This window comes from Toxotes jaculatrix, chromosome 8, assembly GCF_017976425.1.
Source record: "Toxotes jaculatrix isolate fToxJac2 chromosome 8, fToxJac2.pri, whole genome shotgun sequence".
Classification (NCBI taxonomy): Eukaryota; Metazoa; Chordata; class Actinopteri; family Toxotidae; genus Toxotes; species Toxotes jaculatrix.
Window position 1 is genome coordinate 13069708 of NC_054401.1, and position 17954 is coordinate 13087661.

The following is a 17954-nucleotide window of genomic DNA, read 5'->3' on the forward strand; positions in this document are numbered from 1 at the left end:
CATTGAAAGCTCCTGTGTTTTATATAGTTTGCCCTATGACCCCAGCGTATTAGTGGGGTCAAAATTATCACACCTTCTGCAGACCACCCTTGCTTCCTTGTCCAGAGTGAGCCACTTAATGTTCTGCTGCTTACACTTAAGTTTTGGTTTTTTGTTGTTGTTGGGTTTTTTTTTTTCTTTTGATGTAGCCCATAAGCAGAACATTCATCATACATGTAGCTCTGGCTTCTAAAAACATTTCTGTTTCTCTTTCCCACTCAACAGCAGAGCGAGGTTCACTGTTTTCACCCGCAGTGGATGAATGATTCCCTGGGAAGGTCTCCCTGTGCCAGTCAGTTGGGGAAGAGGTGAAGGAGGGGGTTGGGGGGTGGGTTTCCTAGGAGAGCCTGGCAACACTGTCTGACTAATGTTGGGCCTCCCGGCTGATCAGTGCTGTTGTGGAACCACACAGCTGACACCAGACAATGAACAACACACTCTGCTAATAGGCCGTGTGTCCTCCACAACACCAAAGAAGAAGAGGGCTCCTGCCATAATGGGGCCTGTTGCTCACAGACTAGGGTCTCAGCGGGGAAACCGGGGACAAGAGGCCAGGAGTCTATACCGGCCCCGCCTGAAGCTGTCACAGGGAAAAGGACCAACCTAAGTGCTCTTTACAGGACACACTGCGAATATCAAGTTTTAAACACATCCTGTTAAAATGATGTATAATAGATTTGAATAATTTCAAACGTGAGTGTCAGTATCTTCATTAGAGTTTTCCTCTTTGAGACGTTGGGCTTGTTCATTGATTTTATTTTATTTTTTAAGACACATGTCACTCAAATGTGAACTCGATTTTAACAGGCTCAAGTCGTTTCAGGCACCGCCCTCATCATCCCGAAGACCCCGCCCACACACACACACGCACACCACCCCAACCCACCCTCTCTCCGCGGTGTGAAAATAATCACAGCAGAAGCACATCTGACGTTTAAACTGTTGCACAGACCCTCTGCTGTCAGTGCACCACTGGAGCTTTCTCTGCAAGGACTCCTCTGATCACCACGGGGCTTGGAGGCAAAATGAAGCGAAGCCACAATTACAGTTCATCGGACAGCGACCTGGACGACAATGTTGAGGTGGAGAAAGACAGTGGCGACGAAAATGGGTATATTAACTTTTTAAAATAATTATTTTTTATCATTACCTGTCAGTCTAAGGAAGAATTGTTTAATTGCCTGACTGCAGCTTTTTATCTTTATTTCATGCGCATCTTTTATTTGTTACCTTTACCACTGTTGATCGACCCCAAAGAAGTCTATGTTTTGTTTTGTTTTATTAAAATAATAATAATAATTTATTTCTGTTTTGTCTTTCAGACAAATTGATTCTCACGGCTCGATGTCACCCTCCACAACCACCCAAGTTCAAGCCAGAAAAAGGCGCAGAGGGGTAAGTAAACTCATTATCCCTGCTGCCAACTTGCGCACTGATAGATGGCGTTTATTCGTTTTCTACCAGTGACCTAAATTACACTGTCTATTTTTGTTTTCACAGATTATTGAGAAACGGAGACGTGACCGGATCAACAACAGTCTGTCAGAACTGAGGAGACTGGTGCCAAGTGCTTTTGAGAAACAGGTAAATTGGTTATACTTCCATTCTTACCTTATGAGTATACTTTTAAATGGTCATCTGATGTGAAATACCCCGTTATTTTCAATGAAAGTGATGCTATTCTTCCTTTTCTATTTCCTCTCAGGGATCGGCTAAACTGGAAAAAGCAGAAATATTGCAAATGACTGTGGACCATTTGAAGATGCTTCATGCGTCTGGTGGCAAAGGTAAATGCACATTTTTTGGCTTTTGAATTAAATACATTCATTCATAATAAAATAATATATGTAAAAAAATAAAATTTGGTTTTAAATGTTTTAAATCACATCACATGTTTCTAACCTCCTGACTCTGCTTTTTCCCCGACAGGTTACTTTGAGGCACATGCTCTTGCTAAGGATTACCGCAGCCTGGGCTTCAGGGAGTGCCTGGCAGAGACAGCTCGTTACCTGAGCATCATTGAGGGTCGGGACAGTACAGACCCCCTCCGTCTGCGCTTGGTGTCCCACCTCAGCAACTACGCCTCTCAGAGGGAGGTGCACACTGGACTGGAACATTTAGCCTGGGGCTCTGCCTACGGAACTCCCCCTGCCCATCTCCCCCATCCCCTCCTCCTACAACACCCACAGGGCAGGACACCTGCATCCAGAAGCAACAGTAGCCCACCCTCCTCCTCCTCCTCCTCTTCTTCCCCTACATCTTCCTCCTCCTCCGCTGAGGCATCTGGAACATCCAGACTCAGTGTCATGGCCCCCACAGAGTCCCTCAGGGTATCTCCCAACGGCTCGCTGCCCCTCAGTCTGTCTGTGCCAACATCCAAGCTTTCGCCACCACTGCTCTCATCCCTCTCTTCGCTTACGGCCTTCCCCCTCTCCTTTGGTGCTTTCCCTCTCGTCTCCCCGACGGCCCTCAGCACAGTGAGCCCCTCCTCCAGCCTGTCAAAGCCTTACAGGCCTTGGGGCACAGAGATTGGGGCCTTCTGAAGTGAACAACTGGACTGAAGGCAACAGCTGAGCTGTGCCCACCACCACAGACTTGGCAGGACGATCTGCCTCATCTGTTTTTATAGCAATAAAACACAGGGGAACAAAGCAAACTGGTTTTATTTTATTAAGTATAAAGAATAAGTGGGAGAGGTTCCTGAAGGATGTAATTGCCACTCAGTGTGTCATTACTTTTATCAAGAAAGAAATTCTAAATGATTTTTTTGTTATTAGTTTAAATTGATAACTAATTTAGTTAACACGTACTGTCTCCAGGTTGAGGAATGATATGATGATATGATGTATGGGCCATACACAGATTTACTGTAAGCAAAAATTTATAGGTAATATTTTGTAGACCATATACTGAAACTTCTACATTTGTCAAGCACGGATGTCTGTATTTAACATAATGTAGAGTTATTTAATTCGGTCTGCTTCTTTAGCGGTGTCAGAACTTGTGGAAATGAATATGCATATTGTATGTGCCATTGTTGGAAAACTAACTACCTGAGAATTGGAAACTTGCATTCTTGTATCTATTTGTGAGATTTTTGGACCAATAAATTGCGTTAAAAATTACAAATCAAGCCAAGTTTAAACCAGACTGTTTCTGTTGCAACTTGTCTTTTTTTTTTTTTTTAAATTATCTAGAATATTTTGTTTTACTAATGTATGACAGGTGGTTATTTTTTTTCTAGGCCATATCTACAATCTGCAGGTGCATTTTTGTTACAACCTCAGAAGTCAATCATAAGCTAATAAGGTCTCAGTTATTAACTGAAAGGCAATTCCTTTGCTGTGTGCCAGGTAGGTAACCAAATCTGAGAGCATTGTTGCCCTTATGAATACCCAGGAAATCATTAAGAGCCAGAGGAAATCCTTTACAATGTTGCCCTGACCTCACCAGCCTGGGTTGGTCTGAAACGGAGACAATAGTGTGAACAGGATGGGAACATTGGAGGAAAGCAGTTAAAAAGTAACAACAACAAACAGACAGCTGGAGCAATAAATCACTGCTCTGCTCCGAGGTGTTGTTCCTGCTCCAATCTTAGTCACACAGATTTTTGTAAGGGTTCACTGTTTTAATGACTTGCATGAATTTTTATCCATCTATGCAGCACCTCAGGCTTCCAGGAGGGGCAGCCGCTGTCTGTGATTTGTTCCCTGAGGGCCTTAGCCACATGCTATTAATAATTATTAATGAAATATATTGTCTAACTATGAGAAATTAAGTATCAGTCTGTTGAAATCACAACATACCAGAGTGTCTGTGTTTGATGCCCTTTGAGTGCTAATGGATGACACAGACCCTTCTCCCTCTGAACAGAGCTGTTGTTTAAATTTCAAACCCTCACAATCCTCACAGATAGATGACACATAAATGATCTAGCAGATTCAGATCCACAGCCAGTGTTTTTGTTATTACATTTCTTCCATATTTGCATTTGGACTATTGTGAACTTTTGCCCTACTTTTCAAGGAGTAGGGGCTCCAGTTTGGTTTCTTTGGCCCAAATAAATCTAACAGTGCCACCTGCTGGAGGGATATCACATTTGTTTTGTCTTCTACATGGCCGATCCTGATCCTGGATTAATTTTATGTTGATTATATGTTTAATTTATTTATTTATTTATTTATTTTTAATTTAATTATGCCAAAAATTTGATCCAATTCCAAATAAATTAACATAAGAACATAAAAAATTAACTAGTGGAAGACTGTGATTCTCAGGATGTGTAGATAACTGGTTCTTTTATTTGGCAGTTTATATTTTCCCTCCTCTTTTAGCACAGAAAATTTGTAGATGGTGCATGCTATGTTCACAGAACCCCAAACCTTTATTCAGCAAAGCTTTCACAGAGAAATATATGAAGGGAGAAACACAAGCAGCAGAGGATGCAGGCAGATATCAGTGTTACTGTATATTAAAAAGAGACTAGTTCAGTGTGCTGAATGTATAAGCATCCTGTATCCATTCTCTATCTAATCCCCTAGAGAGAGCAGACACCAATGATGCCTCATGGTAAATTTGCATTCACATACACCCACACAGACATACGTAATGTTCTCACTATCGATATCAAGGTGGGAGCAATGGCACATTCCACTGTCCAAGACACTATGCATGGTACCAGTATGGTGTCATAACATTCAAGAGATTAATCCCCAAATACTGTGTACGAAACAGAGCTTTTGATTTGGCTGAAGATGGATTCATCTAGAAATGGCATTTGTCAGGTTAAGAGCGAATCTGCAAGTGTATAAACAGTTGCTCCCATTGGGCAAAGACATTCTTAATAACAATAAAGCACCTCTCAAGTCCATTATCAAGCTCATTTCAGAGGAAGTGGACACTTCATCAGTCTGTGGGTTTGGTGTGTTGTTAAGTTCCAAGCGTGCGTGCTGAGAATGAGAAGGTGTGCGTGAGGGAGATACAGATAGGATTAAGTTGATATCTTGAGGAGTGTGCAGCCTAGGTACACTGACCGTCATTCTTCACAAAGACACAGAAACATCATCATCATCATCATCATCATCATCATGACATCATCAGGAAACAACTGCAAATGTCAGTCTACAGCCAACTCACAACACCAAGGGCTTTCACAAGAAAATGGTTGTAGAGTCAAATTTCAAGAACTGAAACAATAATCAATGACAAACAAAATGTTTGAAATTGTACAGTATAGTGCAGCACAGTACAATCTTTTTGTATGTACTTCACCTACCATCATAGATAGATAGATAGATAGATAGATAGATAGATAGATAGATAGATAGATAGATAGATAGATAGATAGATAGATAGATAGATAGATAGATAGATAGATAGACAGATTTGAAAAAAAAAGTATTTACAGAACAAAAGCCATATTCTCTAAAATCAAATCCATTCATTTCTCAAGATGAGTGTTATTGATTTTTGTATCCACTGATAATACTGATAGTAGTGAGTACTGGTGGTGTGGTGTGTTGTGATGGTGGTGAGGTCCTCGAACCTCTCGGCCTCCAGGGTTGGGTGTCTGTTCTGAGGGGAGGAGGGTGAGGGTTGGGGAGAGGAGGGGGGACAGGACTGGATGGCGAGACATAGATGGATCATGGAAGTCAGGACTTGTGTGAGGCTTATGCTGTCAGCTCTTCCCTCAGCTCTTTGTTCCTGCGCACCAAAGCTGCATGTCTCTCCTGAAAACACCACAAGAACAAAGTGAGAATATTTAGTCATCAGGGCAGCGCCCAGTCTCCGATCCAACACGACAGACTTGGATTTTTTTTGCACTTTTTTTCCGCAGATGTGTAACAACAATTCTGCCTTTCTCACCTTCTCCTGTAGACGCTCAATCATGGCCGCCAGAAGGGCTTCGCGGTTCTCCTTAATCTGGTCCATCTTCATCTGGAGCTTCTCCTCGGCCATCTTGCTGAAGTTGCTGTTCTCTTCCATGGCCTTTAGCAACACGTCCCTCTCATGCTCTCGCTTTTCTGCCAAAGCCCGCAGCACCTGGGCTTCTTGGTACTAAAAATGCACAGCAAAAATAACACACTGACTGATTCATTTTCAGTGGTTTAATGTCCCAGATATATATTTTTTGTCCACTTTAAACACCAAAAGATATTTTAAACAAATCAAACATTCACCTTCCTCCGTTCTTCAGCAGCCTCCAGTTTCTTCTCAATCTCCTCCAAAGAGATGTCTCTCTTGGGGGGTGAGGGGAGGTTGTGGGCTACATCTGACACCGGAGACAGAGGCTTGAGAATCACCTCAAAGGCCTGACCTGAGGCCCGCTTATTTATAGGTTTCACCTCCATGTCTGTGAATTAGACAATTATGACGATAGCATCAGCAAAATCAATGTCCAACAATAAAATGTATCAGTCCAGTAATACATCTTTATAACTTATACCTGTATTTACAGGGCAAAGAAAACATCTATGGGGGCAATTAGTTTGATCCAAAAGAAAATCAATGTTTGCTGATCCATACCTTCAAACTCACACACAAGCTTTTTGCGTGACTCTGGGTAGAAGCAGGAGCAGATGAGGGAGAGGACGGACAGCTCCTTCATCTTCTCTTTGTATGCTGTGGGAACATAAAGACACAGCATAGCATCCAGGTGAGTCTCTCTATGTTACTCAAAAAAAATAATTAGTAAAGGAAAATGGCTCGATAAACCCATTAGCATCAGATGACCACTGCGTTAATGATGGTGAAGTCACAACGCTGAGCAAAATGCCTAAAATGTACATAAGTGCTGTGTTGCTTAATAATTCATTGGATGACTGTGTTCTGTAAGGGAATGTGTTCTGCAAGGGAACGTGTTCTGCAAGGGTGAAACTAAGAACAAACAAACATTCCTGTTACTTTACTGGATGGCATAATAACCAATTTGTGACACATTACAGTCATGAAATCAGAGCCCCTTGTCCAATATCTCTTTGAAACCTGCATAAGAGTGCAGCATACAGACCTCCATGTCAAGTTATTTTGTTTCCTGTTGAGTTGTTAGCTCTTAGTCTTCTGTCATGGTCACAAAAACTAGAAGCACTCACATCTGTCTCATCTTATTGTTGAGTGTTGCTGTCAAACACAGCTGATTAATGATCTTGACTTTTTTTTAATTTGCTCTGTGTTTTCACCAGTTTCTTGGACTATTTTTAATCTTCTCTAAAATTCTCTCACTTGTTTTTCCATGCTCTTCCCATATTGTGCCCACCTGGCTCTTCATAGAGGGCTACAGATTGTCAGGGCCGCTAAGCCTTCTGCTGCAAAGGCCAGTGTGTGAAGCGGCCCCTTGCTGCAGGGCTGGCCTGCCTCCCACCCTGCCATGCACCTGCTCTGCTCTCTGCCACCACACACGCCATAATGAAGCCAGTCTGCACACTGTGCTGTACCTTAAAATTACCACATTGTTTGCTTATTTTTAGATAGCATAAATGTTTTAGACATGCACACAGAGGCGAAATAAAAACACCATGGAAACAAATGTGCCAAATGCCGGGCCTACAAGATGACTGTTGGTCAGGGGGGATGACTAATGCATGATACATTCTAGTTATTAAATGCTAGGGTAAGGTTCCATGATCTAATTCTTAGGCCTAATAGGGTGGAAATGATGAGTTCTGATTTGTACAAATGCCAATAATCTATTTTAGCTAAATAAATGACAGCACATCTGTCACAGCTGGTGATGCATCCTTGGCATGGAAGAAATAACAGCTATAGAGATGAATAAAAGGAGCAATCCCAAATAAAGGGACCGATGAAACAATCACGTTCAGCTTACCGAAGAAAAAAAAAACGTTTTTAAATGACTAGTTGGAGCTGTTTTGGTTTAATTATAGCAGCCTAATATAAATGTCAGACTGATGAAGCCCTCTCAGCTTCGCTGTCAGCTAAATGGTCGGCAGCCCAGCATCTTGGGTGGGGTCCGTCTGCATTATGCTGCATGTTGGGGCCGCTGTAGCATGAACAGCAGGTGCAGCCCTGTAAATAAAGCTGTCTAGGGCAAATCCATGTTGTCTAATTATCCACGGTTTCACAGTATAAGCTCAAAGCGAATGAGGAATCACATATTGACAGAGATGAGGACGATAAAAAAAAAGGAGACATTACAGTAACATGAGGATGCTTGGCTTGTGAGCCCATATTCCTGCTATCATTACCAGACTCCTGAGCTGAGACAATGGGCCCATAATCGATAGAAAATATCAAAGGGAGTGAACAAATTTCACTTGGTTCTAATCATTCAGTTAAGATTTATCGACGGAGCCCTTACAGAGGCACGACCACCAGCCGGTACACCACACCGGGCCGAGGACCGGGTCTATACAGAAAGGATGCATCTATCGCAGGTCCACCCATTCATCCATCCATCCATCCATCCATCCATGCGTCGGTTTTAAATCAGGAGCGGCCTGAACCTGCTTACCGGTTGCTGTTTTAGCCATGGCTGATGTATTTCTCCGCAGGGGATGCTGTAGCTCTGTCCAGGTGAACGGTGATGCTGCTTAAGGCACTGAGTCAGCGAATAGACCGGGGTAGGATCGGATGGCAGACTGGAGGTGGGCGCGCGCGGGAGCGCGCAAGCAGACCCTCCTCCAGTCCCTCTGACGCGCAGAGCGGTTTTCAGCATCTACTATATAACCTTGTAAGGCTGACAATTAAAGGACAAAGCTGATGATGAATATGTTCTCCGGACCGGATACCTGTGACAAGTGTTTCACAGGATCCATGTTTATGGAAAAAAAAAGTTCACAGCAATCAAATCGAGAAATGCATCAATATAGGTTAAAAATAAATTGAACTACACCCTCGTAATATACAGAATACAGGCTGAAGTCACCTTGGTCTGAACAGACTTCAGATTAAACCATTTATATCCTCTCTGGAATATAAAGGATAACTGTATCTGGCAATTTCTAGAATTGAATTATAGTAGAATATCTGCCGTGAACTGTGACTACTAACACCCACTTGTCAAAAATATTCGAAATGACACTTGCTATTAGTCAGACTGTCTAATTTAATCTTAACATTTGGAAGCCTCATATAACGTCAGTAATAGCCCACAACAGTTGTTACATTGACAAAGACAAACCAAAATAACTCTTGTATTTAAATTTTTGAATATCTAAATTTGTGGGAATTCAAATGGAATCCAGAGACACCAGTTGAAATCCTTTGAAATCTTTATATTATTTGGTCATTGAAATATCTGTATTAAAATATGTGTATTAAATCAGTGTTACACCTCAGTTTATCAGTGATTCAATTAAGATCGCAGTCAGGAACCTTATTACTAAGGATGTTAGTCTCGATTATACAAGACTTTGTTAGATCTGCAAATACCAGCAGGACATACTGGGAAAAAAAGCAAGTCAGAACATTAAACACTTTCAGGCTGCATAAAGCTTTATTAAAGGTAAGACATCCATGGAATTTTGAGTGACAATTTGTTACAGTTTTTACCTCTGCAAACATTACATCAAGTCGAACCCTAAAAACACATCTTAACTTAAATCCTGAGTTAAAAAAAAAAAAAAAAAATATATATATATATATATATATATATATATATATATATATATATATATACACACACACATACATACACACACACACACTCCACATACATATAGGGAGCTTTTATCACAAGGACACAAATTTTGCAGTTTCAGAGTTTTGACAGCATTAATGAAACAAGGAACACTTCAATAATGGCAGTTAAGGTGATTCTGGTTCAAGTTTTACAGATGGGGAATATAAAAATTGAGGCATCCTTAGGTAAAACATATTTGATGACCGCAGGCTTCTATGTTACATTTAAAGCTCAGCTAAATGATTAGAGGTAAATACAAGAGAAAATGAAAGTGAAATACAGTCTGTGACATTTTATTATGATAGTAAAATCAGTGAAAGAATAAATAGAAGGCAATGTCTCATTTGAAAATTCAGTGATTATTCAGGACATTATTCAAGACTTAGCTACCAGTGGGCAGGAATGCATGTATATAAAAAAAAAGTTTAAAGCTCAGTTATTCCTTTGCACCATGCTTTCAGTGTGAAGAGGAGATACCCAGAATTTGATATATGCTTGCATACCAGTGTAATGACTTACTCTCAGTTAGGTTCTGCTTTGGCCTTCAGCTGCTTCTTTATGTAATAACCAACCAGTGTCTGAGGACGTTGTTGGTAACTGTGAAGAACTTCATGAGAGCTGTTCAGCTGATCCCCCTTCAGCCGATCCAGAAGCGTCACACAAACAACAGCCGCTTCACACAACAAGAAATAAATGTTAGGAACTGAATTAGATCTGGAGGCAAAATTCTGTGTTTTAAGACACTGAGGAATTTGCCAGAACTAATATAATGCTGATAATGTATTTTTCTTACCTCGTAAACCACTCAGCTTGCACATAGCAGCAAAAACTGATGACTCCATTTCAATATTGCAAACTCCTGCTTCTCTGGCTTTAGTGAGATAGTCCTGCTTATCTTTCTCAGAGTAAGAGCAGAAAGCACCGTCCAAACGGGCTTGCCCTGGTTGATTGATCAAATAGAGAAGATAGGCAGGAAGACAGCAAGAGATGCACATTAGGACTGAACCACTGCACATGTCTGTAAACTATATGATTCACACATCAGTAGAGCAGAACTCATACCTTCGTAGAAATCCAGTGTACACATAGTGTTCCCCATCACTGTCTCAAACTGGTTCAGCTCTTTGCTGCACTGCAACAGTTCCTCACCCAGGTTTTGGTCCAAATCAGTACTGCGCACCACCATCTTACCCAGGATCACCTGGTCAAACTTGGGCAGGAAAGTGGCATCCACAGACTGTTTGGTAACAACAACAGTGCCAGGTTCAAGCCCTGAAAAGACACAAATGACAAATGAGATAAACAATTTCTAGAATGAAAGCACAAATTAAAAGGCATTTTTCATAAAAATTCTAATGATATAATAGACTGATACAGACTATATTAAGTAAGCATTAGATTATTTTATATATATATATATATATATATATATATATATATATATATATATATATATATATATATATATATATATATATATATATATATATATATAACATATACATACACACACACACAGGAATTTGGGCTCCCTCTTGTGGTAAAACTAAGAAAATGCATCTATATGAAACTGATATCCAGTTCTCAACTGCCATCTATGTCCACATTAAACCCATTTCCACCACACAGGAAGTCTTAGGCAAGTCTAGTAATTTCCTATTACATGTTCAGTAAGTGCATTCAAAGCGAAACTGGCATCTTTGGAGTGGTAGCAGTATTGATGGTTTGATAGTGCAACAAAATGTATAGTCAGATCTATGATCAGGCACTTCCACATAATAAGCTTACCTATTCCACCTGATGTCCCAATGCGTATAATTGTAACACCTGTGCAATGTGCGTGATGGAGGAGCTTTATTAGCTCATGCAACATTATGGCAATTGATGGAATGCCCATCCCATGCTGAAAAATAAAGCACAGTAATTTTTTTTTTTTTTTTTTTTTTTAAAAGGAAAATAAGTACACAGAATTTTGCCTTGTATTTGTTTTGTATCACTAGTATAGCATGTTTACAAGAAAATAATAAAATTATCTTGAGACTTTTGTTCTTACGTACACTGACAGAGAGGACAGGGCCAACTTTGTACATGGCATAGCGATCTGTTCCAGCACAGATATTTGGGTACTCTGCTTTGGGGTCTTCCATACTGAGCTCAGCAGCAATGTACTCAGTAAATGCTTTCATTCTCCAGGGACTGCCCCCAACACACACAAACTAAAAGAATAAAAAAAACACAAAAATATAAACATTTGCACATTTGCTAAGAAAGATGGTTATGGGGATGATTTTTTTCCACAAATGAATGTCATAAAAATCATTACTTTGACATCACCAAACATAGCTGGTAGGTCATGAGTCCCTGTTCCGAGACTAAAGTGGTAGAGGATGTCATCTTTCAGCGCATCCAGGTGTGGGTTGTGCACGCAAACAGGGCTTAAAGAGAGGAAAAAGAACAGATATTTAAGGGTCATCAATCAAGAGATCTGAGCAGTGATTCAGAGTCTGAAACCAGGTTAGGTCCATACAACCAAACCTAAAGAACTATATTTTCTCACATAACCCTGTTTTATCTAACCATGCAATAACTTTAAGTATCATCGATTAAGGTTTTGAGACATTTGTTTCTTGACTGCTATGTAGCCACCTACAGGAACAGAGGAGGTGGGAATTTCTTGTGTAAATACCACAGTCATGAAGGCTATAATGTTCACTGTTGTAGTAGGTAGGCCTATACTGCATAGAGAGAGTTCATAAAGAGATGTGTCACTGTCTCAAAGTTCAACGGTTTATGTATAAATCCTGTACTGGTAACTTTAAAGTCCATCACCCACACAGAAGCAGCACTGTCTGTACGCTTGCCAGCTAAATCGCACAGGCTTCTGTCCTGATTGGACAATCGTTTATGGAAAAAAAATGTCTGAAATGACTTTCAGGAAAAGGGTTCGCGTCCTTTTATTCTGACACATCCGGTAGTTTCCTGACTTCAAAATTAACCACAGAACATAACCCGAGGAAAGCCTATACATGCATCAACACATAAGTTTTTAAACACGTTAGGTGGTGAATTTGGGGACTGGACTGGAGCCTCTCACCTGCTGCACGGCACGTTTTGCTTGTCATCTTTTGAATCCATCTTCCTGAAACAGCTGTCTGGAAAAAAAAAAAAATTCATTGACCAGAAACAAAACCAACCTCTAACAGCACCTGCATACTTAACCTTATATGTAATGAGCAATTAGCCTCACCTAAAGAAAAAAAATTATCACACATTAAACACCCCAGCATATTATCAGACATCGTCGCAAACGCCACTTTGTCATTCACAGCAGGAGAGGGGGGAAAACAATTAGCTCTATTCTTACCTTCAAGATAAGCCAGCGGGACTATTAAAGCCAAAAAAGCTACAACACCAACAACAGATAAATGTTCACCCGTAGTAAGTCGCTGTTTGACTGCCGTTTCAGCCGCTCCCGACAAATTAATTTAACTCCCCCCAACATCTGACGTCGACACAGTAACGTGAAAATCCAGCCCACGATGACGGGACGTCGAGTACGTCACGTTACGCCTCATTCCGAGCCCCCGAGCCCAGTATCCTGCTGCTCGTGGGAGGTAGGACACTCGACGCCGGTCACGTACAGAGGTGACTAAACGGCATATGTGCAATTTCCACACTCACTGTTGCCCGCAGAGGAAACCACCGCGCGGTGTAAACATCCCCGTGTTCTCAAATGATTCCAGGCAGCTTCGTAGGAATAGTTTGATGGTATCTTCAGGGTTTCTGCAATGTTCGCCAGACGTTTTTGAAACCGCATTGAATTCAGTTGAAGGTCAAAGGTGCAATTTCATAGTCATACCGATCAAAGAATGACGGGGAAAAAACTCCTACAATTATTTTTAGGTACATTCATTCATTAACATTTCTATTACAGTTTAAGTCCCAGCTGCATATGCTAATAATTACTAATAATCGATTAACATGTTCTGGACCCATAACACCCATGGATTAGCCTACCAGCGTACAGGATCTGGTATGTCTATTGTCTATTAACAAACTGCTCAGCCTGCACGTCCCAGGAGGAGGAGAGGTGTCCATTGTCATAATCTGTGCACTCCTGGACCCAAATAAGCCACATACAAATGATGACTGGGTTAACTAGGTAAGAGTAAATGAGTTAATTTAAGTCAGGTGTGTCCAAACTTCCACAAAGGGCCAGCACACCAGACTTGACTCATTTAATCAACTGATCTCAGTCTTCAGACAGTTGATTGGTCACACTGTGTGCTCTTCATTGGTTGGAACAAAAACCTGCAGCCACACCGGCCCTTTGTGGAACAGTTTGGACACACCTGATTTAAGTTATCCCTTAAGTTGTCTCTTGTCCTTTATTTGACAATGAAAATTCAAGGTCCTTTAAGACTTTTTAATACCTTGGAAGGCCTTGTTATAGGGAACTAAGTTTAATAATTTTTTTAAGACTTTTCAAAACCTGCAACATTATAACCCAAGGGAACACCTGGTTCTTTATCTGCTAAATGCTTTACTTTTTTTTCTGAAAACAGCTGCCAGCTGAGGCTGGAAATGAGGATGATAAGAGCAGAGTTGTAGGCCACAAAACCAAATACAATATAGTCGAAGATGCAAAAATACTCCATACAGCTGGGGGGGGGGGGGGGGGGGGGGCTGTAGTGTTGGGTGAGGTTTCTCTGTGGGTTTGTCACCACAAGCATCACCTTTCACATTACACACAGTCATTTTATACGTAGTAAATATTCATTATCGAAGCTTTAACTTTTAATTAGATGCCAGAAAGAAAATGTCAACACACCAAACTATCGAGTCAAACTGTCCTTTATGAGTGAAGGAATTAACATGTTTAGTAAGACATGTTAAATCACAATGCTTATGTATGCCCCAGCTAAAGCAGCTGATGACAAGTCACTTAAGGTAGTGGGTATGAGGAGTAATGATGAGTCTGCATAAAATGGCAATTTTTCTCATCTTAGTTTCTTGAAAAGTCATCATTATAGCTTAGGTTTAGAACATTTTTACACAATATAAATACTTCACTGTAACCAAAATCCTACACAGCAGAAAATGTAAGCAAAAATCCAATACTCATACTTAAGCAAATAAAGTTTAAAAGTTTAGTATTATGACTTTGTGCAACTTCACCTCAAATAGTTTTCAAATAATAAACATGCAATACAAAATGTCACGAGTTAAATTAAATTCAACAAGAAAAGCAATAGAAAAAAAAAACAGAAACACTCGTAGTGGTAAACAGTGAACTCCTGTGCAAAGTTCTTAAGATGAGTGAAGCCTTTCTTCTGCCCTAAAAAAAGAGAGAAAAATATTTTTATACTGTTAATGTCTGTAACTTAATTTTATCAAGATACCACACTAAATTCAACCAAGGAAACAGCACCCAACACCCACTGGAAAGCATACAGTGAGATAATGCTAAAACAAAAGTAGTGAATCAGGGCTAGTGGGTTAAATAAATAAGTAAGTAAATAGGTTCAAATAGTAATCTCCATGCAATTTAAATCATTATCTGTTTTGCTACTGCACCAAAGGGGTTTGACAAACGTAAACCGAGTTTACATACATGATTAAACTTACATTTCCTCTTTTTCACCACTCCACCTCATTTCATGAAGCCTCAAGTCCCCAGGATCTCTCTGTTAAGATAATATAAAAACACAATTAAATCCAAACAGCACAGTTCTACACATATCTATTTTGACCATTTAGTGAGGATACCATGTTAAAACTGAATATGAACAGCCAACTTACTGCCTCAGTTAAGACTATGGGGTGCTCTGGCAAGAACTCTGGCTTCTTCCTGGCCTCAGGACAACTCGCCAACCCAATTAAAAAATCTCTTGTATAAGATATTCTGCCTATAAATACACAGAAAAATATACATTCAAATCAACATTACATGAGTTCAAATCAGGCAAATCACAAAAAAAGGAAAAGGTAGGTTCATACTGCAACAGTAGAGGGGGCGCATCTGCCACACCACTACTCTAAATAACAATAATCTCCCAATATACAGTAAACACATAAGCACTCCAATAGTTGTCATGTGTCATTAAAAGACATTTTCTCTTACCTTCTTTCTGTTTGTGGAGGTTGACAATCTTGTAGAACTGCTCTATAGTGACAGTTGTCTATCAAGCACAACATCAGAAAATGGTCAGAAAACTTGAAAAAAAAAAAACAGTGGGACTAAAACATTGGAGAGCTGAAATGATCAATCAGTTATTAATCAAAACTAAATTGACAGCATTTTTTGAGATATATATTTTTATATATACTGTAATTTGACAAACATGCAAAACAATGTCTGATTTCAAGTTCTCAAAGGTGAGGATTTACTGCTTTTAAGCTCTGTATCTTTGGAAACTATATTTGAGTTTTAGAAATCTATCACAATTTTCTTTGGCATTTTGCAGATGATTGAAAAACAGACAGAAAAACTGATCATGACAAAAAGAGTTTGTTGCAACCCTAAAATACTGTCTTCTTTGGGATTTCTTACCTCTTGATCCACTTCCTCCATCAGTGCCTGTGCACATGTAGCAGCATTTTTGGGGGGCTCTAAATGAAGTGACAAAATTCTCCATTAAATGTAAACACAAATATAACAAACTGACAAAGTGAAACCTTTGATCCTACAAGTTTGACCAGATGGTGTGGATTGCTTACCAATGTCAATATGGATGCAGCGACGCAGGGGTCTTGCAGGCACCAGATGTTTTTGGAGGATTCTTCTCCTTGATACTTCCATGCTGGTGTCATGAAGGTTCAAACATGTTTTAAGGCAACTACACTCTACAAGGCTTGCTCATCATTTATAATGAGAAGTGCTGTATTAATACAGGCAGACACTACTAATGTTTTGATTTATCATTTTTCTGTGCTTTCCAAAGTGGGGTTTGTTGACCATTAGGGGTCAGAGGGTTTAATCAAAACAGGCTGACAAATGTATAGGGATTACTAGTTAGATGTCAGGCTTCAGTTTATCATTCCCAAATCTTATCAGACTGATATGCATTAGAAAAAAAGTACTCAAAGTATTAAATTAGCCACATAAGCTGACAGTAACGTTAGGTTTCTCAAATGTCCTGACTATGGATGCCCTAGGTTGAATGAAGCAGAACAGCTAACGTGTGCAATTGTGGATTATATAGGTTACAGAAACGATTGAACTCGGCCCTATTAGCTTGACATTAGTCGGGTAACTGTCAGCTAACTGAAGCAACAAATCATTAACCTGTGAAAACTAGTAGTAGAAAACGGTTTTCAAAACTCTTTCTACCTTAAATGCAGAGGCAGCTTCGGAAAACAGGTGGAAATTTCTTGCTGCCCATTGTAACGTGTTTCATGGCAGACATCTGTGTAAACCGTGGACTGCATGGTAAAGGCAAAGCGGCTACCATTAGCGGTTGTGTTTAACGTTTAAGAATCACTGCTTATTTAACGGTCGGGACAGCGTCTCGAAATCGAACACGGTTACTCATCAATAACATTAAATAAATAAAATCAGACAGTGAAACAGCTAACGTTAACTGGTGGTAAATACAACTTCATAATGATGCAGAAGTTTTAACAATCCGAAACCATTATTCTAGCTAGCAACATTTGTCGCAAAACTTACACTGACGAGACTTGTCACCGTCGTTTTACTTAATAAAGAACAGATATTAATGAATCACCTGTAGTTCTAAAAAAAAAAGATTCCCGCAGCGTGGTTTTCTGCCTGCAGTTCACTTCACCGGTACCATGTCAGTCAAAGTAAAACCATAACTTCCGGTACATAACTTTCACAATAAAATCTTTATTTATGCATGAGCATAACGTCAATTTCATCAAACCTAAAAAAGAATATGAGCAGACATGGTCATTGTGGCCCATACTCGATATTTAAGTTCTAAATACAGCTGTCTTAGCCTAGAAATCTCTCAACATGTCATTGTGATTGTGATTGTATTGTAGGAAGGTCAGAAATGCTACAGAGGTGCATTTGTTTTTTGTGTGAATAGAATTTTGTTTAAAAAATTCACCCCCACATTCCTGGAGACTGAATTTTGCACCTGTTTCTTTAAAATCCAAGGTCTATCAGGGACTGCTAAAATATTCAAATTCAAATGCACCATGAACTAATATACTGGAGAATTTCAATCACTTAAATATAGATGCAGATTCTCACAATGGCCACTCTTCCTCTCCTTACCATCTCATTTTGAAAGTCTTGCTCTTA

The 17954-nt window shown here is 39.9% G+C and overlaps 4 protein-coding genes across 7 annotated transcripts; 1 reads left to right on the forward strand and 3 right to left on the reverse strand.

Moving 5' to 3' along the window:
* The first annotated feature begins 1002 nt into the window (after positions 1-1002).
* LOC121186129 (hairy/enhancer-of-split related with YRPW motif protein 1-like) lies at positions 1003-3158 on the forward strand. The gene is made up of 5 exons (XM_041044776.1): positions 1003-1150; positions 1362-1434; positions 1540-1623; positions 1745-1826; positions 1969-3158. Exons 1-5 carry the CDS (start codon positions 1065-1067, stop codon positions 2580-2582), a joined length of 939 nt encoding a protein of 312 aa, XP_040900710.1. The 5' UTR covers positions 1003-1064; the 3' UTR covers positions 2583-3158.
* Positions 3159-4463: 1305 nt separating this feature from the next.
* Positions 4464-8610, reverse strand: stmn2a (stathmin 2a). The gene is made up of 5 exons (XM_041045011.1): positions 8510-8610; positions 6565-6660; positions 6219-6391; positions 5905-6096; positions 4464-5768 (listed from the first exon to the last, which is right to left on the reverse strand). Exons 1-5 carry the CDS (start codon positions 8526-8528, stop codon positions 5709-5711), a joined length of 540 nt encoding a protein of 179 aa, XP_040900945.1. The 5' UTR covers positions 8529-8610; the 3' UTR covers positions 4464-5708.
* Positions 8611-9668: 1058 nt separating this feature from the next.
* Positions 9669-13180, reverse strand: upp1 (uridine phosphorylase 1). 2 transcript variants are annotated; one of them, XM_041045009.1, is made up of 8 exons: positions 13044-13180; positions 12774-12831; positions 12003-12114; positions 11737-11895; positions 11468-11582; positions 10742-10951; positions 10473-10619; positions 9669-10352 (listed from the first exon to the last, which is right to left on the reverse strand). In XM_041045009.1, the coding sequence occupies exons 2-8, from the start codon at positions 12812-12814 to the stop codon at positions 10201-10203; spliced, it is 936 nt and encodes a 311-aa protein (XP_040900943.1). In that variant the 5' UTR covers positions 12815-12831; positions 13044-13180; the 3' UTR covers positions 9669-10200. The 2 variants fall into 2 exon arrangements, with proteins under 2 accessions (XP_040900943.1, XP_040900944.1); XM_041045010.1 differs by having other exon boundaries at positions 12774-12827; positions 13113-13134.
* Positions 13181-14527: 1347 nt separating this feature from the next.
* Positions 14528-17890, reverse strand: gra (granulito). 3 transcript variants are annotated; one of them, XM_041045013.1, is made up of 7 exons: positions 17410-17890; positions 16400-16482; positions 16233-16291; positions 15804-15861; positions 15482-15588; positions 15308-15366; positions 14528-15017 (listed from the first exon to the last, which is right to left on the reverse strand). In XM_041045013.1, the coding sequence occupies exons 2-7, from the start codon at positions 16479-16481 to the stop codon at positions 14990-14992; spliced, it is 393 nt and encodes a 130-aa protein (XP_040900947.1). In that variant the 5' UTR covers position 16482; positions 17410-17890; the 3' UTR covers positions 14528-14989. The 3 variants fall into 3 exon arrangements, with proteins under 3 accessions (XP_040900947.1, XP_040900948.1, XP_040900946.1); XM_041045014.1 differs by having other exon boundaries at positions 17352-17890; XM_041045012.1 differs by lacking the exon at positions 17410-17890 and adding an exon at positions 17013-17387.
* Positions 17891-17954: the final 64 nt, after the last annotated feature.